Genomic DNA, 24,634 nt, shown 5'->3' on the forward strand with positions numbered 1-24,634 from the left:
CCACTGGAAAACAAGTGCTGTTTTATATTCCTTTTTGCACACCGCTTTGAACATTCTTTGACTCAAAAGTGGTTTGTAAGTGTTGTAAACAAACAAAATTTGAGAACCAACCGATGTGCTCGCATTGATAATAAAACTCTACAAGGCTCAAGCAAACAGAATGCATTTGGGTCTCCACTTAGGTATATGAACATACAGATAATAATTTCAGCCAGTACAGTGAAGGAACTGCCTTCAGCCATGGAACCATTACTTTAAAACAACAAGCATAAAACATACATCTTTTGAAAAGTGATGGTTGCAGCCTTCTTCAGGTGTTCAGTGCAAATGTATGAAAAGAGTCGCAGGGTTGTGCACACAAGCCCTGAGTAGGAAAAGGGCTTGTAAAGGCATTCAGCTGAAAATGCTTTCAAGTCTCCTTGTCCTTTCAGACAAGGGTCTCTCCCAGCCCTGTATTGGGATGCTGGGAATTGACGTAGATGCTCTTATCGCTGAGCTACAGACCTCCCCCAAGTAGAAAACCTGATGGACTGATATTCAAAGGAAATATTGACAGACCTGAAATCTTTGAAACCTGACGCTGCAACAGCAAGGGTCACAGGTCATAACAGATGAGAGCTGGGCAGGCTCAAGAGAATATGAGATTATGTATGAAAGATGGCACAGAGTCAAATGGGTTTCATGTTCTCAACAGGCCGTGCTGGCAGTGAAGCATCCTCAAGGATACTTACGCAATGGCCCCCAAAGCCATATTGAGAAACTACAAGAGCGGTATGTGGAGTCAAAGTGTCTGACTGCAGTTCTCTTCATATTGATTGTGTAACTGTTATCTCTAGGAATGCTGTAGAGTTTACATTTTTGGACACCGTAAAGGATTGTGTCTCCAAACAAGCACGCCCATGCCTTGAGTACTGAATTCTGCTCTGTGAATATTTCAAGAAAGCATGTCCAGCTGTGCAGTAGGGATTTTCAATGTGGAGGAGCGTGTTGTGAGAGACCCCATAACAACCATAGTCCTAAGGAGAACAACTTTATAGCTGTGATTCATGCATTGTAGCAGGGTTTGATTAGATCACCGTTGGGTTCTCTTCCAACTCTGCAGTTCTGCTATACGGTACATCTGGAGGGCACCATATTGTCTAACCCTGCTGACTGCCTGGATTAAGAGAAACTACTGTTTTGGTGGTAGACTAAGAAGAGTCCATCATTGCTGTTTTCAGAACTGTGGCCAGAAGTCTGCAGTGAGCCCTGAGGGATAGCACAGTTGGTAGAGCATGAGACCCTTAATCTCAAGGTTGTGAGTTTGAGCCCCAAGTTGGGCAAAGGATTCCTGCACTGCAGAGGGTTGGACTAGATGATCCTTGTGGTCCCTTCCAACTCCCTTCCAAATCTGTGATTCTAAATTGATTAGAATAACTCCGTCACTTTTCTATCACAACACCACCAGAGCAGTTTTGTTTGGTCTGGATTTTATTTATCTGGTTTAGACCTATCCTAGGGGCTCAGAGTTGCTTACAGACAGTGCTTTTTTTCTAGAAAAAGGGGTGAAGGAACCCCCACTTCTTTTGATAGACAACCCTAAGTTGAGGTGTTGGAACACACCAAAGAGGTGGTGGAGCTCAGTTCCGGCTGAAAAAAAAAGCCCTGCTTAGAGACCTAAATGTTAATAATTCTGACTCCCAATGGCTAATGATCTTAGGATCACAATCTTTGTGCCACAGCTTCCTTGTTTCACATGAATGCCAGACCTTCCAAGTGTCCCTATTTTCTAGAGAAAGTCCCAGATTTACAGAAGGCATCCCGGTTTCTGATTGGATCCTGGAATGTCCTGCTTTTCCTTAGGATATCCCTATTTTCATCAGAGAAATGTTGGAGGGTATGGAGTTATGTGACACCCCCCCCCTCCCAAGCCACGGAGAGAAGCAATTTATACTTTAGAAGACATCTGAAGGCAACCCTGTATAGGGAAGCTTTTTTTAATGTTTAATGTTTTATTATGTTTTTATATATGTTGGAAGCTGTCCAGAGTGGCTGGGGCAACCCAGTCAGATGGACAGGGTATTCTTATTCTTATTCAATCGGACGTCTCTGTTTTTATTGGAGAAATGTTGGAGGGCATGGAATCCTTATGGAATGGGGAATGTTTTGAGGGCCACATTCCTTTCTGGACAACCTTCTGGGGGCCACATGACAGTGGGGAGTGAGGTCACAGCATACCCCTCAACTGTCCCGGGAAAACTGAGTCTTATCCCCCCCCCCAATGTGAGAGCACTGAAGCCATTTTGGACAGTGTGGTCTCGTGCTGTGTTCTTGCCCTGGAAAAAGTGCATTTGGGGGGCTGTGGTCTCGTGACTTGCCCCAGGAGCACGACCTGGAAGAAACATGGTCCCAGTTTTTGGCCTGGACATGTTGGAGAGTATGCCAGAGGCACAAGTGTGTGGAGCAACAACAAAAAAGTGAATTTTACCTATTGTACAGTAGGCTATGTTCTTCACTCTCACACACCCTACCCAGGCAAGGAAGAAGCATGATTGCAGTTCAAGGGCATATTCCAGTCAGGCAAAAACACGCAAGGAGGGTGTGAAGCAGCGCTGATGAAGGGTATATGCTCAGAAGTATATGGGACATGGGAAGAGGCTCCAGGCCTCAACTTCTCCACCCTTTGGTTCAACCAGTCTGGTGTCCTCCATGTTATGAACTACAACTTATCCTGGCTTGGGCTCGTGGAAGTTCTGGCCCACAACATCTGAAAGGCACAAGTTGGCTGCCCATGATATAATCACATCAGAAATGTAGTGTGGTTGGGGCGAAACATGGTTTAGGGTGCTTCAAAGAGAACGTTATAATTTTGTTCCTTTGGACTTAAATACTACATGGAAGTAATCCATGGCAGAGCAAGAGCTGCAGTTCACATAACACCATTATTATTATTATTATTATTATTATTATTATTATTATTATTATATTGAATTTATATCCGGCCCTTCCTTCCAACAACAGCGCCCAGGGCAGCAGACACATCAACAGCGAACAATACTAAGAAGCATTCTTAAACAGTTAAAAACATTCTAAAAACAGCTACAGTGGTGAGGGTGGGGTGGAATTCTAAAAACCTTCTTTGAAGATGGTTTGTTTTCTTCCCTTGTGCTTTGCAGCTCTTTTTTTTTTTTTTTTTGGCTCTTTGTCTTGCTTGTGCATCACGCAAAATAAACCTGACAGCCATATGCTGTGTGGATTACATTTTAAGTGTGTGTGTGTGTGCTTGCATGTTTGGAGAGGAGGCTGGAAATGCTGTAATATTGGTGCAATTAGTAGCCCTACTGCCACCTCCTGGTCAAAATGATGCCGGCAGCACGAGAAAAACAAAAGAAAACGAGGATTCAAAGAGGAACCATCATATTTGCTTTATTTGTTTATTATCTGCATGTTTAAAAAATACACAAGGCAAGATGCCAGCTGTCGTCTCCATCTGGCAGCTTAATGATGTTTCAAGACAGGTAATGAATTGGGATTATGGGGAAAGAATAAACTAAATACTTGAAAGTGACTTTTAAAAAGTGGTGCCTGTGTTTGCTTGTTTTTCTCTTTACCCCTCAATTCCCTTTTTCCTTCAGTAAAGGAAATGACTGCAGAACATGCTGTTGGAAAGTGCCCTGTATTTACTGACATTTTGTAAGCTGCTCTGGAAATCTTTTTGGCTGAAGGGCAGGGTAAAAAATGCTTGCAAATAAAAGATAGGGGTTGGCTTGATGGATCGGGCCAACATGGAGATTCTAGATGTCATTGCAAATAGTCCTGAATAGACGTATTAGCCATGCATCTGCCTAATTCCATATATTTATAAGAACATAAGAAAAACACTGTTAGATCAGGCCAAAGGTCTATCTAATCCAGCATTCTGTTCTCACAGTGGCCTACGGAAAGCATGAAAGGAGGACCTGAGCGAGACTGTACTTGTGATTCCCAGCGACTGATATTCCGAGGCATACTGCCTCCAAGAGTGGAGGAAGAAGATAGCCACAGTGGCTAGTAGCCATTGGCAGCCAGACCCTCCATGGACCTGTCTGATCCTCTCTTAAAGCCCTCCAAGTTGATGAATGTCATCACCTCTTGTGGCCGTGAATTCCAACATTGAAAGCAGGATTGCATGTAACTGCCCTGATACCATCGTGAGCACAAACCGTTGCAAATGCACAACGAAAAGGACATGGGGGTGGGTGCTCCTAAATTTCTCTATAATTTCATCAATCGCAGTCGTGGGTTTAAAAAACACTGACAAGGAGGAGGAGCCTCATTTTCTCACAAAGCAGCTAAAGTGCACCTCTTGCTTCATAACTCTTAAGTCCTGCAAGGCAGACTAAATACTTTAAGAACAAAATAAACAAAAGCCTGAACTCCTTGCTGGCCCTGATACAGCAGTGCTCTCTGTACCCACTTCTCGATGAGCCTGTTTGTTACTATGGTCCCTGCCTCCAGTCAGTCTTGCTGCAGTTTAGAGTAGATTCCTTGGAATCAAAACATAAAAAGTCGCTGGAAGGCTCTGACCTCCTCCAGCGCACAAGCTATGCCTGCACTAACCAGCTTGGCTGCAAAGGATTATGCTAAAAGTACCCTGTAGATGGCACTATTACTTCTGGAAAAAATAAAATTTTAGGGTCTGCATTAGTTAGGTTCCTTATTGCAAGGCTGTCTGTCCTATACAACATGCAGCGGGAAAATTGCACTGAGCTGCAATTTTCTGAGTCAAGGAACTAGGGGAATTGTAGCTCTGCTAGCGGAACAGCGGCTTCCTAACAACTCTCAACACCCTTAACTGTTCCCAGGATTCAACGGGGGAACCCATGGCTGTTTGAAGTGGCATGATACTGCTTTAAGCACATAGTGCAGATGGGGCCTAAGAATAGTGTGAAAGGCTTACATTGAGGTGCAAAATACGTTTATGAAGCAACCAAGTCCTTGAAAGCTCCACAAACAGTTGGGTTGGTTTCTGCTGCCTCTTATCTTTTTCCTTTTCTTTGATAGGGTATATGGGATATGTTAGGTAGAAACTATGTGCTTTATAGAACTGAGTATCATGCTACAGGTCTGAATCGATTAGGAAAGGTTCAGAAAATGTCAACACTACCCAAAATTAGAACCTGCTTTTTTTAGACGTCAGTCCTCAGGAGGGCCGGCCCTACCTTTTGGAAGAGTGAGGTGGCCACCTCAGGCAGTTGGCTCCGGGTGTCATGATAGGGCACCGAATTGTTTGTTACTGCAGTTTAATAATTAGTAGCATTAGCAATATTAGCATTGTGTTTTTTTACTGCATGGGTGAGGGAGAGGTGCTTGAGGGATTCTCTGCCTCAGGTGCCAAAATAACTTGGCTGGTGTGAGTATTTTTTTAAAAAAAAAAACCAGAACTCTTGGGCCTAGACAGTATTGGGCAAGCTGCTATCAACCTCATTTCCCACTTTAGAGAAACAAGGACTATAATGGTCTTTTTACATAGTTGTAGTCAGGATGGAATATGATGAATTTGATAAGAATTTCTAAGTAATGCAGATGGATAAAGTTTCCAAGTAGTATTAATGCTTTCAAGCACAAGCATTTCACAATCACATTTTGCGAATCGGGCTTTCATAACGGTTTGTGGAATAATCAGCATTGTTTTGACAGTACAAAAGAATCATCTTTGCTTTTTTGTTGTTGTCCCCTAAGATGAAAACAATTGTGAGGGTTTTTTCACCTCAGTTGAAAGCATATGATCCCCATTTATTAAAAAGGTAAAAAAGGGAAAGTATCGAGTCAGCCTGGTCAGTCCTACAAGAGCCTGGCCAGTCTCCATCAGCTCACACACATTTTGTGAAATGCATTTATTCTGCAGAAGTTTTTTAAGGTATGGCAAATGGCAGACTTTGGGCTCTGAGTCTGAGGGAGGATATGTGTGGCAACTTGAAGCTGCCAAAGTCGGGCGAGATAGAGGAAAGTCATTTGGAAAACTACGTACCAGTCTGAATAGATCTGTATAATGAAGATATTGGAAGACAAACCTTCCCCACCCCCTCAGATGAGCTGGAAAGATGACCAAAATAAGACTTACAAATGGCTATGTCCTATGGAATGTTTTAGAAGTGTATTTCTCAGTTTAAGACAGGGGTGAGGATTTTGTGGGGTCAAAATTCAGGGCTTAGGAATGCATTAGAAAAATCCCCAAAGGAATCAATAAAAATCATGGACTCGTTCTACAAACACTTGCCTAACAAACTATTTCCTGAGAAGGCATCGTGTTCAGATAGTGAGGCTTGCATGTACATTCCCCATAGGGATCACGCTGGCAAAGCAGCAGCCAGCAGGACTAAACTTCACCAGCGGCATCAGACGATTGGCGGCTGGGCAAAATTGGCCTGTGAGCTGGAGGTTCCCCACCCCTGGTTTAAGAGAAGGCAGCTCAAACACAAATGAAGTGTTTGTCCTAGTTACAACCTAGGCATCAACAATATTTGATGGCTGCGCATTTCCCCCAGTGAATTTGTGTTATTGTTCGAAACAAGTTCTGGAAGAAGAAGAAGAAGAAGAAGAAGAAGAAGAAGAAGAAGAAGAAGAAGAAGAAGAAGAAGAAGAAGAAGAAGATATTTATACCCTACCCATCTGGCTGGGTTTCCCCAGCCACTCTGGGCGGCTTCCAACAAAATATTAAAAATACAATAAAACACCAAACATTAAAAGCTTCCCTAAACAGGGCCACCTTCAGATGTCTTCTAAAAGTCAGATGGTTGTTTATTTCCTTGACATCTGATGGAAGGGCGTTCGACAGGGCGGGCGCCACTACTGAGAAGGCCCTTTGCCTGGTTCCCTGTAGCTTCACTTCTCGCAGTGAGGGAACCGCCAGAAGGCCCTCGGCGCTGTACCTCAGTGTCCGAGCTGAACGATGGGAGTGGAGACGCTCCTTCAGGTATACAGGACCGAGGCCGTTTAGGGCTTTAAAGGTCAGCACCAACACTTGGAATTGTGCTCGGAAACGTACTGTTACTTTTGAGCAGCAGTATAACTACATAAATAGATGTGCTCTGGGGTGCAGTTGACTCTGGATTAATACAGACTAGAAGGTGGCACAGAATGAATTTAAATACTGTAACTGGGAGTCAGAAGACTGAGACTTGTGTAATGAGTTCTCTGTTGTATTATGGATCTGCATTATCTTCCTAGAAGTATAGCTCCCCAGACATTCAAATGATCTTTAAAGGTCATCTGCCATGAGGCAGAATTTATGATATTACATCTAATCCAGCTTTGGTTTGGTTGCTTGAACACCCACTGTGGAGAACACTGTAACTTGTTTTGCTCATTTGCTCCACTGTCTGATTAATTCTAAGATTGGATCTTTCCCCCTCTGTCTTAAAAGTTATTTCTTCTTCTCCTGCTCTTAGGGAATAAATAGATCCTATTCCATTGATAACTTTACCTTGACTACAGCAAACTGCATTGCCTTTCTTTCAAACAAATGAACATGGCAAGTAAGTGATCCATAGTGTTCATATGCTCTCGTGAGACAGCAACCGAGGGCAGTGTGATGCCACAACACAGAGGGTGGCGCTGTGGTCTAAACCACTGAGCTTCTTGGGCTTGCCGATCAGAAGGTCAGCGGTTCGAATCCCAGTGCCGGAGTGAGCTCCTGTTGCTCTGTCCCAGCCCAACCTAGCAGTTCGAAATAATGCATTTCATATACAGTAAGTGCAAGTAGATAAATAGGTCCTGGAAGGTAAACGGCGTTTCCGTGCGCACTGGCTTCATTCATCGTGTCCTCACTGGCGGGGCTTCATGCTCCAGCACCGGGGGTGGGGGCAGGACTGGCGTGCATTCTGGGGGCGCGGCGGACAGCTGCCATGGCGCCCTCAGGATTGCCCTGCCCAGGGCGGAGCGTCCCCATTGCCCCTCCCTTCCTACGCCCCTGGGTGTCCGTTGTGCCAGAAGCAGTTTAGTCATGCTGGCCAAATGACTCAGAAAGCTCTCTGTGGACAAACACTGGCTCCCTTGGCCTGAAAGCAAGATGAGCGCCACAACCCCATAGTCGCCTTTGACTGGACTTAACCGTCCAGGGGTCCTTTACCTTTTTACCTATCAAGCAAAGCACAACTCCAGTAGGTTCCAGTAAATGGGATGGCGGCTCATGCATGCACAAACCTTTGAGATTAGCCCATAACGAGTGAAGCCTTCATCAAAATGTTGCAGTATATCCTCCCTCCAGAAAAGGAGTGCTTCTAGCCATTGTTAAAGCCAAGTATTTCCTCTAGGTAGAACATTCCTCTCTTTGCCCCCTTTGCCAGTCCCATCTGCAATACTCCAGACATTCATACATTATCCCTCTGACATTTAAATGGAAGCTAGCAGCTAGCAAGAGATGGGAAGGATACCTTTCTGAGAAGCTGGAGAACTGCTTTGGGAGGGAAATAAAAACCAGGGAAGGGAAATGGAATGGAGTATCCTGAGAGAGGGTGCAGCTGAAGAGGAGGACTCCACACTACAACTTTGGCGCAGGTTCTCTTTGTGTTATATTTATGGAGAAATTAATTCTTGGTAGAAATGTAACATGCCCGTAGCAACACTTTTAGGATCCCTTCTGAGACTGTCTTTGTTCTATAAACTCGACATATCTGACCAGGCAAATATATGCAAAGTTGTGTACAGGAGTAAATGAAAATTACAGAAGCATTTGCACAGTGGAACACTTTCTGAGCAACTTTAGGTTTAATCAAGGCTCTGTGGAAGAGCGTCGCAGCACATCATATGGCTGTGTATATTTTTTTTTAAGTTGCTGATTTCAGAAGTAGCAATATGAGAAATATGAGAGGAATAGTTAACAGCAATAACTTCACTCACCTTTGTTCTCAAGCTGCTGAGAAAATCCTTATCCATCACTGGCGAAACTACAGCATATTGGGATTCTGGTTGATTCAAATACAGCTTGATATGCAAAACCCTTTCTTGCAGCCCAATTCCATGCAAAATAAATAAATAAACCGCCCTCACATAACACTACAACTTGTGGGCTTCAAATGAAGCTGAATGTTGGAGGATTCAAGAGAGGCCAAAGAAAGTAATTCTTCAGGCAGTGCAGAGTTAAAACTATGGAATTTATTCCTGCAGGAGGCAGTCATGGCCACCAATTTAAAGGTAAAGGGACCCCTGATCATTAGGTCCAGTTGCGGATGACTCCGGGGTTGCGGCGCTCATCTCACTTTACTGGCCAAGGGAGCCGGCGTACAGCTTCCGGGTCATGTGGCCAGCATGACTAAGCTGCTTCTGGCGAACCAGAGCAGCGCACGGAAACGCCGTTTACCTTCCCGCCGGAGTGGTACCTATTTATCTACTTGCACTTTGATATGCTTTTGAACTGCTAGGTTGGCAGGAGCAGGGACCGAGCAATGGGAGCTCACCCCATCACGGGGATTCAAACTGCCGACCTTCTGATTGGCAAACCCTAGGCTCAGTGGTTTAACCCACAGCGCCACCCACATCCCTTGGCCACCAACTTGGATGACTTTAAAAGAAGATTAAATAAACTCACTGAGGACAAGGCTGCCAATGGTTACTAACTAAAATGGCTATGCTCTGCCTCCATGCTGGAGACAGTATGCTTCTGAATGGCAGATGCTGGAATTTGCAGGAGAGGAGAGTGCTATTCCTTTCAGGTCCAGCTTGGGGACTTCCCAGAGGCATCCGCTCAGCCACTGTGAGAACAGGATGCTGGGTTTGATGGGCCATTGGCCTGATCCAGCAGGCTCTTCGTACGTTCTTACTATAGATACATCTTTCTATGCAGCTTTTTGAGCATGTTCAACCCTTCCTCCACCACCCCTCAAAAAAACCCCACGGCAGCCCACAAACATAATGAAATAAAATTGGATATCATCTGTGGAAAAGAAGGATAACAATATAAAATAATATGATATGATGAATAAAATCTGTTATAAAAACTTAACATGCAACCAACAATATTTGGTGCTTATTATTTCCTACAGAAAAGTGCTTTCCAATTTTCATGTAGTAATGATCAGCTCAGCGCATGAAGTGAGATATGTTCAGTCCCACTCACTAGGTAAGGTTCAAATCAGGTTTTGATAAGAAAGCATGTAGAATGCTTTCAAGAGGGCAAGTTCCAGGCACATCTCAGCCTTGAGGTCATTATAAAAGCTTTCCTTTTGTGGCAGTGATGCCAGAAAGGTTCTGTGAAGCCACATGAGAATGAAAGAAATAGTATTTTTAATGAATCGCAAATGGCACCTTCTTGCAAACTTGATATTTTTGCCTGGGAGTCTGTTCTGTGCCTCTGAAGCATGGGTCGGGCTTGACCCTATAGGGCCGCCGTTTCCTGCAGTGATGCTGACTGCAGCGGAGATAATTCCATTCCAAGGAGCAGGGGAACAGCAGGTGCACCACCTGTATAAAGACAAGCAGGTGTTTGGAATGGCTAAAAATATTTGGGTGGCAGCGGCACATTCATTTAAGATTGCTGCATGTTCCCTATAAGCAAAGGACATTACTTAAAGGATCCTCCTTTATTCCTTTCATAGCTTTACAGACTGGTTTTTTTGTTTGTTTGTTTTTTAATTTCAAAACATTTCAGACCCATAATACTTCACAGAACAGACCTTGTGGCTCCACAGGTCCAATCTGATCAGTCAAGCTTGCTATGTGAGTGGAAAAGGCAGTCTGAGATCAATTATACAAGATGATCAATGTTTATATACCCTGTTTATGCTAGGCAGGCAGAAAGTTGTAAAGATATGATTAATACCATCCAGCGCATCAGTGGTCCTGCTGTAATGAGTTAGGAATCTTTGGTTTTGTCTCTTTATTTTGGTAAATATCCTGCACTAGACGGGAGACAAAAATGTCACCAGTGCCATGCCACCGCAAAATGGTAGCTGTTGACATATTATGTGCACTGACTGATAATAAAGGCCATCAGAAAATGCTTTATAAGAAATATGAACCTTGATCTAAGGAAATGCAAAGACAGGATGAACACTTGTTTTCTTTTACGAGCAAAACCGCTTCCCCCTGAATGTGCTGTATTACACACCGCTTTTCAATTTCCCCAGAATTAAAACAGAACTAGCAAAAGAACCATGGGGCGCAGAATAAGCGATGCTCTTCAGAAAATGAAAAAGTGGGGAAAACCTGCTTTGTGTTCACTACAAGTCTCTGAACTGAAAAAAATATATTAAAAACAGGGTGGACAGAAGACTGGGTAGTCATTCTAGTTTTATCTTGTTCTTGTTAATTAGCATCAATATTATACATAAAAAGAAAATAATGTTGTATGTCATTTGAGTATTGAGTGACTTAAAATCCGTTCCCTGTTCGCACAACCAGTTTTCACCAATATTACCAAAGCTTGTCATATAACACTCTCATGCATTTTTATTTCTGCTTTAAACTCTTACACCTGGCGAAGATTTTGTGTTAACTCTCAAGATCACATCCAGCACTTTGGACATGATTTGGTCCGATAGAAACATTGTGGACTTCAGGAATGACAGGGATCAAAGAATAAAAGGAATAATTTTGTCACTGTAAATAACTTTATTAAAATAACAGCATGTTCCAAAACATATATCATACTTTATTCTTATGTATATTAAGCCAATATGATAATGATAAAATAGGGCTTTGAGCCAGATGGCTGGTTCTATTTCTACCAAAATGGAAGCCTCAGTTCCAGTAACAATCATAGGAATTACAAATTCAAGAAGACTAAAAAAAATTCAAGCATTATGTCTTAGTATCTTGTAAAAAAAAATTTTAAATGATGGCAGCATAAAATTTTCCTTGCACTTAAGAATTCAGTGACCAAACCCATTTATAGGAGGGAGCCTGATAAATTACAGGAACATATTACTCTTCTCCCAAAGACATGCCAACTGTGCACAGTAAATCATTTTCTTGTCGGGGGAAAAAATCTGTGTTAAATAAAAACTACAAAGTCCCAAGGAGCATTGGATTTATGGCAATCTAAAAGCAGCTTTGTAGGTTCATTTCAAACATCTGCTTCTGGATATTGATTGGCTAAGCACACTGACCTCCATTCTCTTTCACCTCCTTCCTTCTCTTTCTACAGAGATTTAAGGAATAAGCAGCAGCGGGGAGATGGTACCAGTTATGGTTTTTATATACATTTGAAAATCGCTTCCAAAAAAGTAACCCAGGTAATAGTTGAGGACTCCAGCGGCAGACATAAGGAACAGGAAAGCTATGATGCGTTTTCCAAAAATGTAACCAGGAGTGCTAAGAGAGAGAGAGAGAGAAAGAAAGCAGTAGTTAACAATATATTGATTTGCAAGAAACGAGCTAAACCTCTCTATCTGTCATGAAGGTCAATCTCAACTTAAATAGAGCTCAGATGTTCAGATTAATGGGGTCAAACTCTGCACTGATGTATGCCTTGGCAAGCACAATTAATTTCGAGTGAGCCGTGCAGGTGTAAATCAGTCGGTGCACAGGGCAAAATTTATGCATCTCAGTAACCAAGACTGTTCCATTTAAGAGACGTATATATCTTATCCTAGCTATTAAAAATGATAGCCACTGATTATACTCGAAACAAAATTCAATAGCCTTGCATATTTAATTCAGGAACGTGATGGGGTAAGTGGAAGCCAAGCAGGATAAGACAACCAGAGACCCTCTGTGTAAGGTCCATTGAGTTCAGTGGGGTTTTGCGGGTTCAAGGTTTAAGGTTGCCGGCTCATTTTACCTTCAAGGATTTTGCATTGCCACACCAGTGAGGACAATGATTGCTGTGATTCTAATGGTGCCTAAACATCATACAACTCCAGTGTTTGCAGTTGAGAGCTGATACAGCAGTAACAATAACTCCCGTGACATCCGGGCTTTGCGAAATACAATCAGGATTGAAAGGGAAGGTGAAGGATCTAGTCTAGGACTAGAAGCCATGACTATTAAAGTGGTCTAAGAGTGCTTTAAATGAATGTGCCCGTATATTTTTGCTCCATGGAGGGAAAACACAGAGAAATACACAAAAAGTGCTCTTTTCTCATATTTTCATTACTGAAAAATCTACATTCCAAAGAAGCATTTTCCCACATGTATTTCTCTTCAGGCATTGTTCTAGAACTAGGTGAAAAGGAAAACACAATGTCAAAAAAAAGCCCGACAAACTGATTAGGAGAATCTAGAATAGTGGCAGGAAATCAGCGGCCTCCAGACATTGTTGGACTCCAACTCCCATCAGCCCTAGCCAACATGGCCAATGGGCTGGAATTTTTAAATTTACCGTATTTCCATTTCTACCCTGCCCTTTCTCCTAAAGGGCGGCAATAGGATCTGTAGTCCAATAACATATGGAGGGCCAGAATATCTCTTGTTATTTGGGGGAGGGGAAGGGGAGGGGGAACAAGGAATGGACAAGTGAGCCGCCATCTTAGAACTTTTGAGAAGATGTAAGTGGGGACTTACCTCTGTGTCCTTTCCCCCATATAGCCGACAAAGTACTTCTGTCTCACAAACAAGTACATCAGTCCCGCAAAGGCAGCAGGAGCTAAAGAGAAGTAGGAAAGGCAGGCCGTGTTAGACGTTGTCACTTCGCTTGGATTAAAATGCAACCTTGAGCACGATTCAAAGTGCTTTAACTATTATGGCTTTCAGAGGACAAGCCCTGTGTGGATGAATTAAGGAAGGAAACTGCAGTATTGCTATTTTGCCTTGATAAATGCAAAACCTAGGCTGTGTACATATGCGGGGTCTGAAACACACAGGGCTCTCTCTTTTTTTCAGAGCGCTTTTGTCGATAGTGATTTGCGGTTGTGTATCCCTTGACCCAGGTGGCGCTGTGGGTTAAACCACAGGGCTTGCTGATCAGAAGGTCGGCGGTTCGAATCCCTGCAACGGGGTGAGCTCCCGTTGCTCGGTCCCAGCTCCTGCCCACCTAGCAGTTCGAAAGCACGTCAAAGTGCAAGTAGATAAATAGGGACCACTCCGGCGGGAAGGTAAACGGCGTTTCCGTGCGCTGCTCTGGTTCGCCAGAAGCAGCTTTGTCATGCTGGCCACATGACCCAGAAGCTGTCTGCAGACAAACGCCGGCTCCCTCGGCCAGTAAAGTGAGATGAGCGCCGCAACCGCAGAGTCAGACACGACTGGACCTGATGGTCAGGGGCCCCATTACCTTTTTACCTTATCCCTTGGCACAATAACGTTGCCTAAAGCAGGAAATACTGCTTGTGTTGTCTGTACATACAGGTGGGAGTGTATATGAAGTAGTACACATGAAGGTGCTCTGCTCCCCTCCCCCCATTAGGTTAGTCACCCACCCACCCCAAGCACTGGTGGAAAGGATGTAACACTTTGCTGCACCTGCGTATGCACAGTTCCTTCCTCACTCCCCCCCACCCAAGGATTGCAATATGCTGTGGAAGTCTAGTAGGAGAGGAGAAGTGGCCCAGTCTTGCACCATGACTAGGTCTTCCCCAGTAGGAGGTGACCTAAGAAAACCCTTTCTGTGCATATCTGAATGCAGCAAGTGCTTGAGATGTGCGCTCTTGGCACAAAATGGATTAAAACTGTTGCTGGACATCATAGAGACAACATCATGTGCGCAGCCCACCCCACCCCCACCCCCAAGCATGCCTGCATCCGTCACTGAATGCACATTATCAGGCAATGTGTACACACCTCTAGGGAGATGGTGTGAAGAGGGCTCTGAATACATTACCTTGACTACACAGCAAGCCAGCACACCAAAGCACGGCAAGAAAGGTAGGGTAGGCATCTCTGCAGTTTTGGCTAGGAAATTATTTTTAAAAAGGGATATCATCATACTGAGAGCAAGAAAATGTATCCATGCAATTCGAAGCAAAGGACAAGGCACCTATCAATCACAGGGAAGCTTAATGTAAAATCAGAAAGATAGCAATCTCAAAGGGATGTTCATGTTACAACTGTTATCTACAAAGTTTTTTGACGTAAGTACAATGCACAAATTGAAACACAGACCATTGGGGAAGGAAGCTTTTAATCTGAACCATGGTTTGTTAGCTATGTAAACCTTGGCTCATTTCAGCAAACCATGGTTAAGACTAACCGCATATTGTCCAGGTATGAACATCATAACAAACTGTAGTTAATCTAAAATGTAAGCAAAACCTTCCAGACCCATCCTGGTGGCTGCGCCAGAAGAGGTGAGGGGTGAGCATAAGGACAAGGCTTACTTCATCTCATTTTCCTAACTAGCAAGGCCATTGTGTTTCAAAAATCGGAGTCAACAACATGAAGGAGAGAGCCACACCATACATTTAAAGGACGTCCAATGCACATTTAAAGCACATGACTTCTCCAATTAATCCTGGGAACATCTAACAGAGCTACGGTCCCCAGGATTCTCTGGGGAGGGAGTCATGTGCTTTAAATATGCACTGAATACACTTTAAATGTATGGTGTGGATCTGCTCAAAGTCTTAGAAGGCCAGCTTTCTGGGATGGGGGTGGTGGGTAGGAATAGTATCGAAGCAAATATGAGCCCCAGAATCTCTCTTTAGATACAAGCCTTGTGTCTGCAACGATTACAGCCATATTGTTTGCCATTTCAATCCTCTTTCCCATGACACACACACAAAAAATACTCACTTGGCTGTAAAGACTCGCTCAAAGGGAGATGTACCGCCACGGTGAACAATTTTGCCCGTACTGTTCTTGCTTTCCTGTTCTACTTTGCTTGCAAAAAAGGCTGTTTAAGGAAGGAAGGAAGGCTTACTTTTATTCCATTTCAATATTAATGTCCCTCTTTTCCTACCTGTGGGAAGCCCAAAGCGGCTAAGAAACAATGCCAAAGACAGAAAAACAAACAATTCCATAAACCAATGCAATGCAAATCAATTCCCCCCAAAAAAGTGGTGTAATAAACAGTTAAATTATAAATCAGAATATTTCTGTAACATAGTAACATCAAACTATGACTTAACAAAATATCAACTTAATGTTTCACAAATATCACTTTCAATTTTTGGATGGCTTGTAGGAATGGAATTTGGGACAGCAAAGCAAGGAAAGTCAATAAAGATGGAAAACCAATGCCTGGAATCTGTTATCTCTATCCAGGCAAGCAAGCATTGCTCTTGGTAGTCTTGCAGGTGTTTTTGTAAGGTGTGAAGGTCCAGAGGCACCTTTCATGAGCCCAGAGTCCAGCAGCAACCAAGACACCAATCTAAGCCTGATGCTGCTGCCTGAGAGCCACTGAAATTATTGGTGAGAAAAGATTAAGAACTCCTTTCATTCCTTTGCTGAAACACCCCTCTCTCAAACTGCTTTTTTATTTCAGTAATGGTGCTGAGACTCCAAAGCATAAGGTTGGTTTTTAAGGGGGTTGCAAATCTACCAAGTTCTGTTGCCTTAGCCATTACTAAAACTGCTGTGCTTTTCTTTGAAATATGCACACAATGTCTCTCTAGCCTTGGAAAGCAGTGCAGCAATTTCAGTAAGGTCTTCAGCCAGAAAGAACTGCTGGTTCCTACCCGAATTGTTAGTTCTTGGATTACCAATTTAGTGTGCTTGGGAATCGGATACTCCTTGCTGCCTTGCTGCAGTAGCCTGAGAGTTTCACATAAGAAGAATGGCCTCCAGGCACAGAGCCTGGCTCCTTTACACAATTGCACTGATCTCATGCTGCTTATTCAAGACGAGAGCAGGACAGAGAGAACGTGCTACTAGCTGCGTTGCTAAATCAGTGTCCTGTATCTGCCACTGTGGCCACAGCATCCTCTGAGTCATGTTGGGGCATCTGAAGAATGCAGAGAAACCCAAACATTTTGCTGCAAGTTGTTAGTCGCTATAACAAAGATACGGTTTCAGTGATCAATGGCGTCCTTCCAGGATCCAGAACAAACTTGTCTAAAAGGGCAGCCTGGTGCTCTAAATAGAATCTCCTCCTCCCTCTACGTCTGCTTCTCAAACTTTCTGTTCTCCTTCTGGACTTTATGCTCTCTGTTGCATATATGTCGCTTTGTGTGGGGATCTGTGAGTTGGAGAGAATGTAAGTTGAAGTTGTTGTTTTTTACAAAAACCCAACAACCCAGAAATCCCATTCTCCATCAATCCCCTTCTCTCCTCGCTACTCCTCACTGAACCCACAAAGTTCAGTGCAGCAGGGAAGAGGAAACGTGGAAGGGCAGCTGCTTTGAAAGAAGAAGGTCCCAAGTTCAATCTGCAGGCAGCTTCTCCCCGTAGCGATGGGAAAGACCCCAGTCTGAAACCCCGGAGAGTCACTGCTGGTCAGTACCAACCAGATGGACCAATGAGCCTGAATCGGTGTAGAGCAGCTAAAGTGGTGCTGGCCCTGATGCTGGGTGATGGGTCAGCCCTGCCTGCTCAGTGTTTCCCTGCAGGTAAGAGTTTGGTCCCCCCACCAAGGGAGCCCACCTCCCACTGCCAGTCAACCTAGGCAGCAGCCCGGCCGCCTCCTGCTATCACCAGAAGGAACATTTCCATCCCCACCAGCCTGCGACTTGCCACATTTGAGATTCTTCCCATTTTCTCAGTGTTAATTTAACATGGAAGTTAGTGCCAATGTTGCTAGGCTAAGTAATCTGGAACACACATTGCAAGTCTTTAATTTTAAACCCAGACAAATCAACAAAAAGAGGGGCGGGATTCTGAGAGCAGCTCTGACACAACATGTACAAATACAGATTATTATTATTATTTAAATGCATGCATTCAAATCTTTCTCACCCCATGCCTAATGCTCAGGTCTGCCTCTTTTTCTGACCTCCCCTCTCCTCCCTTGTTCTTTCTTACCATTTTGGACGGCGCTTAAAAGCGTAACGATGACCAGGAGGACAATGTACCCCACCACTTCTTGGTCCATGCTGTCGGCAGGCAGGCTTGCCAGGATATTCTGCTCAGCCTTTTTTTAGCAACTCAGCCAGACAAACCACAGGAGGAGGAAGTGATCCTCTCCCTTATCTTGCATCATGTAACTTTTCTGATGCCTCCACAGCTAAAAACGCAGCATGATAGTAGCATATCGTCTTCAAAAGCGCTATCAGTGCATTGCATTTACCGTAACAGCAATGAAGGCCATGCCTCTCAATCTTTTTGTTTCGGCTTACATTATTTGCATATCTAGGTGACGTGCCCATGTGAAGAAGCAGAAGTGCCGATCCATATCGTGCAACCCGCGTGGATCTGAATTAACAGTGCCATCGCATTTGTGACTCAAAGGCTCAATGTGAACCATGGTTTACTCCCAGGGGCATGAGACGACAGCCTAAATTTAAGAATCTCTCTCTGCCACAATCTGTTTGGACCATCTTCAGAACAAGATCCTGCAGAGATACCAATAAGAACTGGAAAACTAGAATAATATTGAAAAACGGGCAATTAAGTGGTTGGGTTAGTTGTTATTATTTTATCCATTTAAATCATCTTACTCTGCTCTTAAGCAGAAAAGGATCCCAAAATGCCTTACATGAGAGCAAGATGGTCCCTGCCCACAGATTTACTGTATATAATCTAAAACACAACACAAAAGGAAAAGGGGTTGAGGAGGGAAAAGGAAAAGATAATGTGTTACAAGTCAGAGTTATGCACTTCCTTTCTTCCCTGCTTGTCCCTTGCATTTGCCCCATCATTGCATTTTCCTTGCAAGTAAACTATGGGATTGGGAATCCCATGTTTTCTTATGTCCGTGTAGTTCTGCCCTCCATGTAGACATAGAAGCCAGATTCTCCCCCCCCCCCAAATTTGAACACAGCGTTAAAATCTTTCTTTCATGCTTTGCTTACAAATAGCTGAGCACAGAAAAGGCTATCAATGGCTGCTAGGCCCGATATCAGCGTTCTACCTTCAGTTATCAGTGAGGGCATGACTTTGAATACCAGTTCCTAGGGAACACTACCAGCGGCGGAGCTTCATGCAGGGGCAGGCAGTGGCGATGGCGCCCCTGGGATCGCATCGCTCAGGGCGCACCGCCCCCACCGCCCCTATCTTCCTATGCCCCTGAACACTACAAATTTAATTCTTTTTAAAACAGTATGAGGCCACTGTAGATTAAAAATAGCTTTGGCTTTTCAGGTGAAATTGCAGTTTACAATGGAGGAACCTAAGATATGAAACAATCTCAGACAGATGATGGAGTAACAGCCAGCAGATTGGGCAAAAAGAAGGTGGAGAAATGTTCCCTGCGTGAAGCACATGGTGTGTAACTTTGAAACTGGTAGAAATTAGTCGTAGCTTGGAGGATTTTTCCAAAATCAAATTTACAACTGTTTTATCTTGCAAATTTCCTTTGCATGCTTCATTTGTGCTAGGTTTTGTGGCTGTGAAAAGGGAAGCTGCTCTGCATGTGTAATAAGATAAGAAGTGCTGCAATATCAAAGAACATAGGAAGTGGCCTTATACGTGGTCCATCTAATCTAGTATTCTGTGCACTGGCTGGCAGCATCTCAGGCAGGCTTGTGTATCTGCAGGAATTTTTTCCAGGGAAGGCAAATCCTCCAAATAAACAAACAAACACCTGGACTTTCACTTTTTGAAATATGGCAACCCTACCACTGTGAGAACAGGACTAGGTGGGCCATTGGCCTGATCCAGCAGGCTCTTCTTATTTTCTTAACTAGCATCAGAGAACACCTTTAGTAGATCTGGTGGCTGGTGGCAAATCTTGGGTAGACCAGGCTTCTTAGAAACCTATATTCCAGCTCTTCCTGTCCATTGCTCCAGCAGCATAAGAAATATGCCAGAATAGCAACATTGGACGACACTTCAGGATAGTCATAGACTACTTTAATCTCCTGCCCCATCCTGCAGGAAAATGGGTTTAGCATTCAGCTTTACTGGGTTGGCATAACCCACATTCAGCTACAGCTCTGACCCCTGCAATATGCGTACAATATTGATGGGCTTCATCTGCATGGATACTGGCAAATTAAAAAAAAAGTTTACAAAGGAAAAAAAACCCCATGGGGGGGGGGGTTAGAAGAGATAAAATAAGACCTGAGGTTTGGATTGACAACCTTCTCCCTAATCAGAGCTACACCCAGAGCTACTTGTTTTCTATGGGGCAGCAGCAGGACCAGAGAAGACTAACATAAAAACTTTTAAAATGACCCCAGATGTTCCATCTCTAGAATTTCTTTTGCCTTCTCTTTGTCTAATTGGCTAGATCTGCTTTCTTCAATGTCAGCCTCATTCACTGGCTAAAAACACAGGCAGGCAGATGCAGGACAGTGGGTCACAAAACAAAGGAGGGAAATAGTGCCTGCCAGTTTTGTTCTCGTGTATCTGGTTCTAAAAGTGCTAAAAACCACCCTTTAAAAATAAAGCGAAATATTCAAAGTTGAGAATCTGCAGTTTACGGCTCATGCCCACCACTCCGCACTGCCACGCTGTCTTTCCAAGCCTACCTTGCTGGGAGACTAAACGAGGGACTGACCCTGGCAGCTATGGCATTCAAACAGGTGCTCTGCCAGTGAGGTACTGCCTCAGATGCAAGAGATATTATGTAGTGGTGAGACATGAATACCCAATATTATCCTACATGTGTACCAACAAAATTGCCCAATATATCCAATGGTGCTGTTATTTGCATGGGCAACTATACAGGGGAAGAACAAAGGAATATTCTTTGTTAAATAGTTCCTGCAGCCTGCTGCACTGTGCTTCCCCTAAGATCCAATCTCCACTCCTAATCCATGGCTATTTCAGATCGATCTGAACGGCTGCAATTTATAGTAAGGGATGCATTGCTGGTCTATTCCATAGGAAGAACTCTGGTCCTCTAGATGCTACTAGACTCCAACTCCCATCTGCCCCAGCCAGCATGACCAGGGATCAGGGATGATGGGAGGGGTAGTTTGTCATCATCTGGAGAATCACAGGTTTGCCATCCCAGGGCTGCTTTCGCAACCGCCCTACTCCATCTGTGTTTCTCCAAAAATAAGGCACCGTCTTATATTTATTTTTCCTCAAAAAAAAAAAAACACATGGTGGCTTATTTTAAGGGGATGTCTTTTTTTATTATTAAGTATGGTAAACTGCCCTTCACAATGGCTTATTTTCGGGGTATGGCTTATTTCCGGGCGGGGTATGGCTTATTTTCGGAGAAACACGGTATTTACTCCTGCCCATGGAAACCCAGCCATGTCTACCTTTTACTGTACATGAAGAGGGGCTTTTGGAATGCCAAAATGTTGGTGGCACACTAAAATTTGAACCCAATGTGTAGTATCAGGTGTGCACGACTGTCTCACTGTTCACTTGGAAGAAAACAGGCTTTTCACCCAGCACTGGTTATGAGAATAGACCCTGACGTCTGATCTCTTCAGTAAGATTTGAGAGCCACATATTGGCGTGAGGTGTCTTGTGATGGCGTCAGTCTTTTCAATTCTGCTTCCTCTCTTTGTATCATATTTTCACCATCCGGCACCCTATCCTATTTTTCTTTTCTCTTGTTTTCTCTTACTCTTTTTTCTGGCCCACTTCAGTCTTTACAAACTCCTTCCCCACCTTGTCTAAGAGATCACATAGGAACATAGGAAGATGGCTTGTACTGAGTCAAACCATTGGTCCATCTATCTCAGTACATTATTGTCTAAGCATCTTGAGCGGTCAAGCTCAGAATATAGGGAGGTGCAATTGTGAAGACCTTTTCAGAATCACACAAAACCAAAACAAGGCAAAACATAAGTCATTTTGATATTCTCATTCTGCATCCTGGTTGAGACACACTTTTTCACCAGCTTTCATGGATACTTAGTTATTGTGTGTGCGCGCGTTGCTGTTGCTGCTTGGCTTTTGTTTTTTTTAATCTACGTACCCACAAAGGATGTGGTTTCCTTGTTCTTTTCCTTTTCAACAGGCCTGTTAGAAGCAGCACAAAGAAAGGGGAACTAGGCAATAGACTTCCTTATTAAACTGTAAGACCCTTTTAAAATTTATGCATTTATTATAAAATACTCCCATTTATTATAAAATCTTTGTAAGCAATGTACCTTTATTAGGTCAACCAAAATGCACAAGCTTACTTCAAACTCTTCATCAAGCTAGAATCTAGGTGTTAGATGGGAAACAGAGGACGATGAGGAAATAAAAAATATTATCTGGTGGTGAAGTCATGGGTCTGCCTTGGGTCACAGTCTTAAAATGGAATGTGGAAGGAAGTAGCAGACCTTCAAACGAGGCCGTTAGGTGCTGGGCAGGTTTCATGTTGCACCAATAGCTGCTGAGACGAAGGAACATACCATGGTGGATTTCCCATATTTGGAAATAGAAAACCCAGCTGTTTATATAATACAATTCTCCTGTTTACTATAAACTTACAAAATACTAAAAAAAAAAATTCCTTCCAGTAGCACCTTAGAGACCAACTAAGTTTGTCATAGGTATTAGCTTTCATGTGCATGCACACTTCTTCAGATTCTTCAGTATTATAAAATACTGTTATAGGCCACCCCAATCTCTGCTGAGCAGTGTAAGATTCCAGTGGTCTTGGCACTTCACCAGAGTTAGTACCGTGTTTCCCCTTTTTTAAGACACCGTCTTATAACTTTTTTCCCTCAAAAAAACACACAGTGGCTTATTTTCAGGGGGTGTCTTTTTTTTAAAAAAGTGCTGGTACAACTGGGACCCACTGGCTCAGGACGCTCAGTGCTCTCTTCTGCGTGCTGCTGGGCGCGTTGTTGGCGCTGCCAGTTCTGAGCGCCTGCAGGGTGGGGTGGAGGTGGCAGTGCTTTAAACCCCCAACCCTGTAGAAAGCAATGGAAGTTATGGACCGTAACAATCCTTAAGAGGCGCAGGTCTTAAAAAACCCCTGGTATCACCCTTGAAGCACAGCCTTCCAAAGTCAGGGGGGAAGAGGTCTGTTTAGACAAAGGAAAGGATCGGGGGTGATTCTGCGCCCTGGGACCCACAGAACTACTTTAAAAATCCCAACCTGGGGGGGGGGTCAAATAGTGAAGCCCCATAGCCCTGTAGCAACAGAAGGCACATTCTGAAGCACCCGAACTGTTCGGTTCCATAAAAAATCCAGGAATTGTAAAATTAACAACAATAATGGGGGGGCACTCTATCCAAAGAGTTAATAAGGAATGGGAAAGTGTTGAGTTATATATGGAAAAATATGGAAAGGAAAGTTAGTTAAAGATAAAAAATAAATAATTATCGCAAGGGAAAAAATAACATCATAAAGGGTAATAATATTAAATATAAAATAGACAACACAACAGAAAAAGCAAGTATATGACTAAATGAGATCGCACAGGAGTGAGGGAAGTGGGGAGAGAGGGAGGGGGGGTAAGGAAAGGAAGGAGGCAATGGTTGGAGGAGGGTATAGGGGGATGAATTAAAGGAAAATTAAGACTGAGAAGCGCATGGTTTTTGTTTTTTAAAGATGCAAAGGCTTGCAATCAGCCAAAGTATAGAGCCCAACTTCCAGGAGACTGCGATCTACTTGCGGATTTATAAACTGGAGGTGATCTACCCCCGTTTTATTGGTGTTCAGGTCAGAGTTGTTTTTAGAGAGAGGAAATATCCCATTTTTGAGGTTAAAGTAAAAGTTCCTGACCTTTTTTTTTATAATGAGGAAATGCTGCTAAAACTCCGTTCTTCATTCCACGAAGGGGAGAGGGGGCGGGGCCGGGTGCTCAAAGACAAAAGAAATAGAAAAGGAGATAGCGATCAAATGCAGCCTCCTGGGGATCGATGCAGCCGCCGGGAGAGGCAGGGGCTGCAGCCGAGTGCTGCTTCGCAAACAAACGGGGGAAAGTGCTTAGAACCCAGAGAATCCAGCTGAAAAACACGAAGCAGCAACAGCAATTGCACACACACAATCCCAAGCCAGCACAGTAACCAAGTCCCAAAAGCAAGAAAGGACTCAGCAAACACTGCTGCGGCCGGCGTTGCTGCTGCTGACTCGGGGAGCTCAGTGCTCTCTTCCACACAGCACCTATCACTATGGCTTATTTTCGGGGTACGGTTTATATTTCTCAAATGCTAAGAAATGCTGCTATGGCTTATTTTATGACTACGCCTTAAAAAGGGGGAAACACGGTATTTCCTTTGGAAAAAAAAAGAGGCACAGCGGAGGCTGCAGTGTCTTTCTGAAAAATGGTTTATTTACTGTGGAGAGAGTTGCCAACATTCTCATCACAAGCAGGCCCGTCTTTCCCATTGGGTTTACTGGCGCAATGCGCCAGGGCGCTGGGTGCTCAGGAGTGCCCCAGCAAGTGGGGGAGCTGTGCGGCGGCCTCGCCTTTCCCTCCTGCACGCCCGCCAGCTGTGTCGCTCAGGGGAGAGCAGGGAGGTAAGCGAGGCAGAGCAGAGGCACTAGGACCCTGTTCCGCTCTGCAGTGCCTGGTGCTGCGTTTCTTTGGTAGAGGCAGGACTTCCGGCGAGGCAAGATGGCGATGGGCATGCTGCCACGGAGCTCTTGAGAGTGGCCGGCGTGCTCACGCTGCCTGAGCGGCTCCCGAGCTGCCAAGACCACTGCCGCCGCTGCGCATGTGCCGGGGGAACCCGGTGGACCGGCCGGGGGGCTGCTCCCCCCCCAGCGATTGCGTCAGGCCGGAGCCAAGGGCGTCCGGCCATCGACCGGGCAGAGCTCTGAGGCCTGGGGCAGCCTGGCTCGTGGAGCACCGGTGCT

The 24,634-nt window shown here is 44.1% G+C and overlaps 1 protein-coding gene across 1 annotated transcript; it reads right to left on the minus strand.

The window, feature by feature from the left end:
* Positions 1-11,548: 11,548 nt before the first annotated feature.
* Positions 11,549-17,877, minus strand: ALOX5AP (arachidonate 5-lipoxygenase activating protein). Its single transcript, XM_035115748.3, has 5 exons — positions 17,791-17,877; positions 15,625-15,724; positions 14,714-14,784; positions 13,462-13,543; positions 11,549-12,270 (listed from the first exon to the last, which is right to left on the minus strand). The coding sequence occupies exons 1-5, from the start codon at positions 17,858-17,860 to the stop codon at positions 12,108-12,110; spliced, it is 486 nt and encodes a 161-aa protein (XP_034971639.1). The 5' UTR covers positions 17,861-17,877; the 3' UTR covers positions 11,549-12,107.
* Positions 17,878-24,634: the final 6,757 nt, after the last annotated feature.

The sequence above is a fragment of the Zootoca vivipara genome, chromosome 4, assembly GCF_965207765.1.
Source record: "Zootoca vivipara chromosome 4, rZooViv2.hap1.1, whole genome shotgun sequence".
NCBI classification, from domain to species: Eukaryota; Metazoa; Chordata; class Lepidosauria; order Squamata; family Lacertidae; genus Zootoca; species Zootoca vivipara.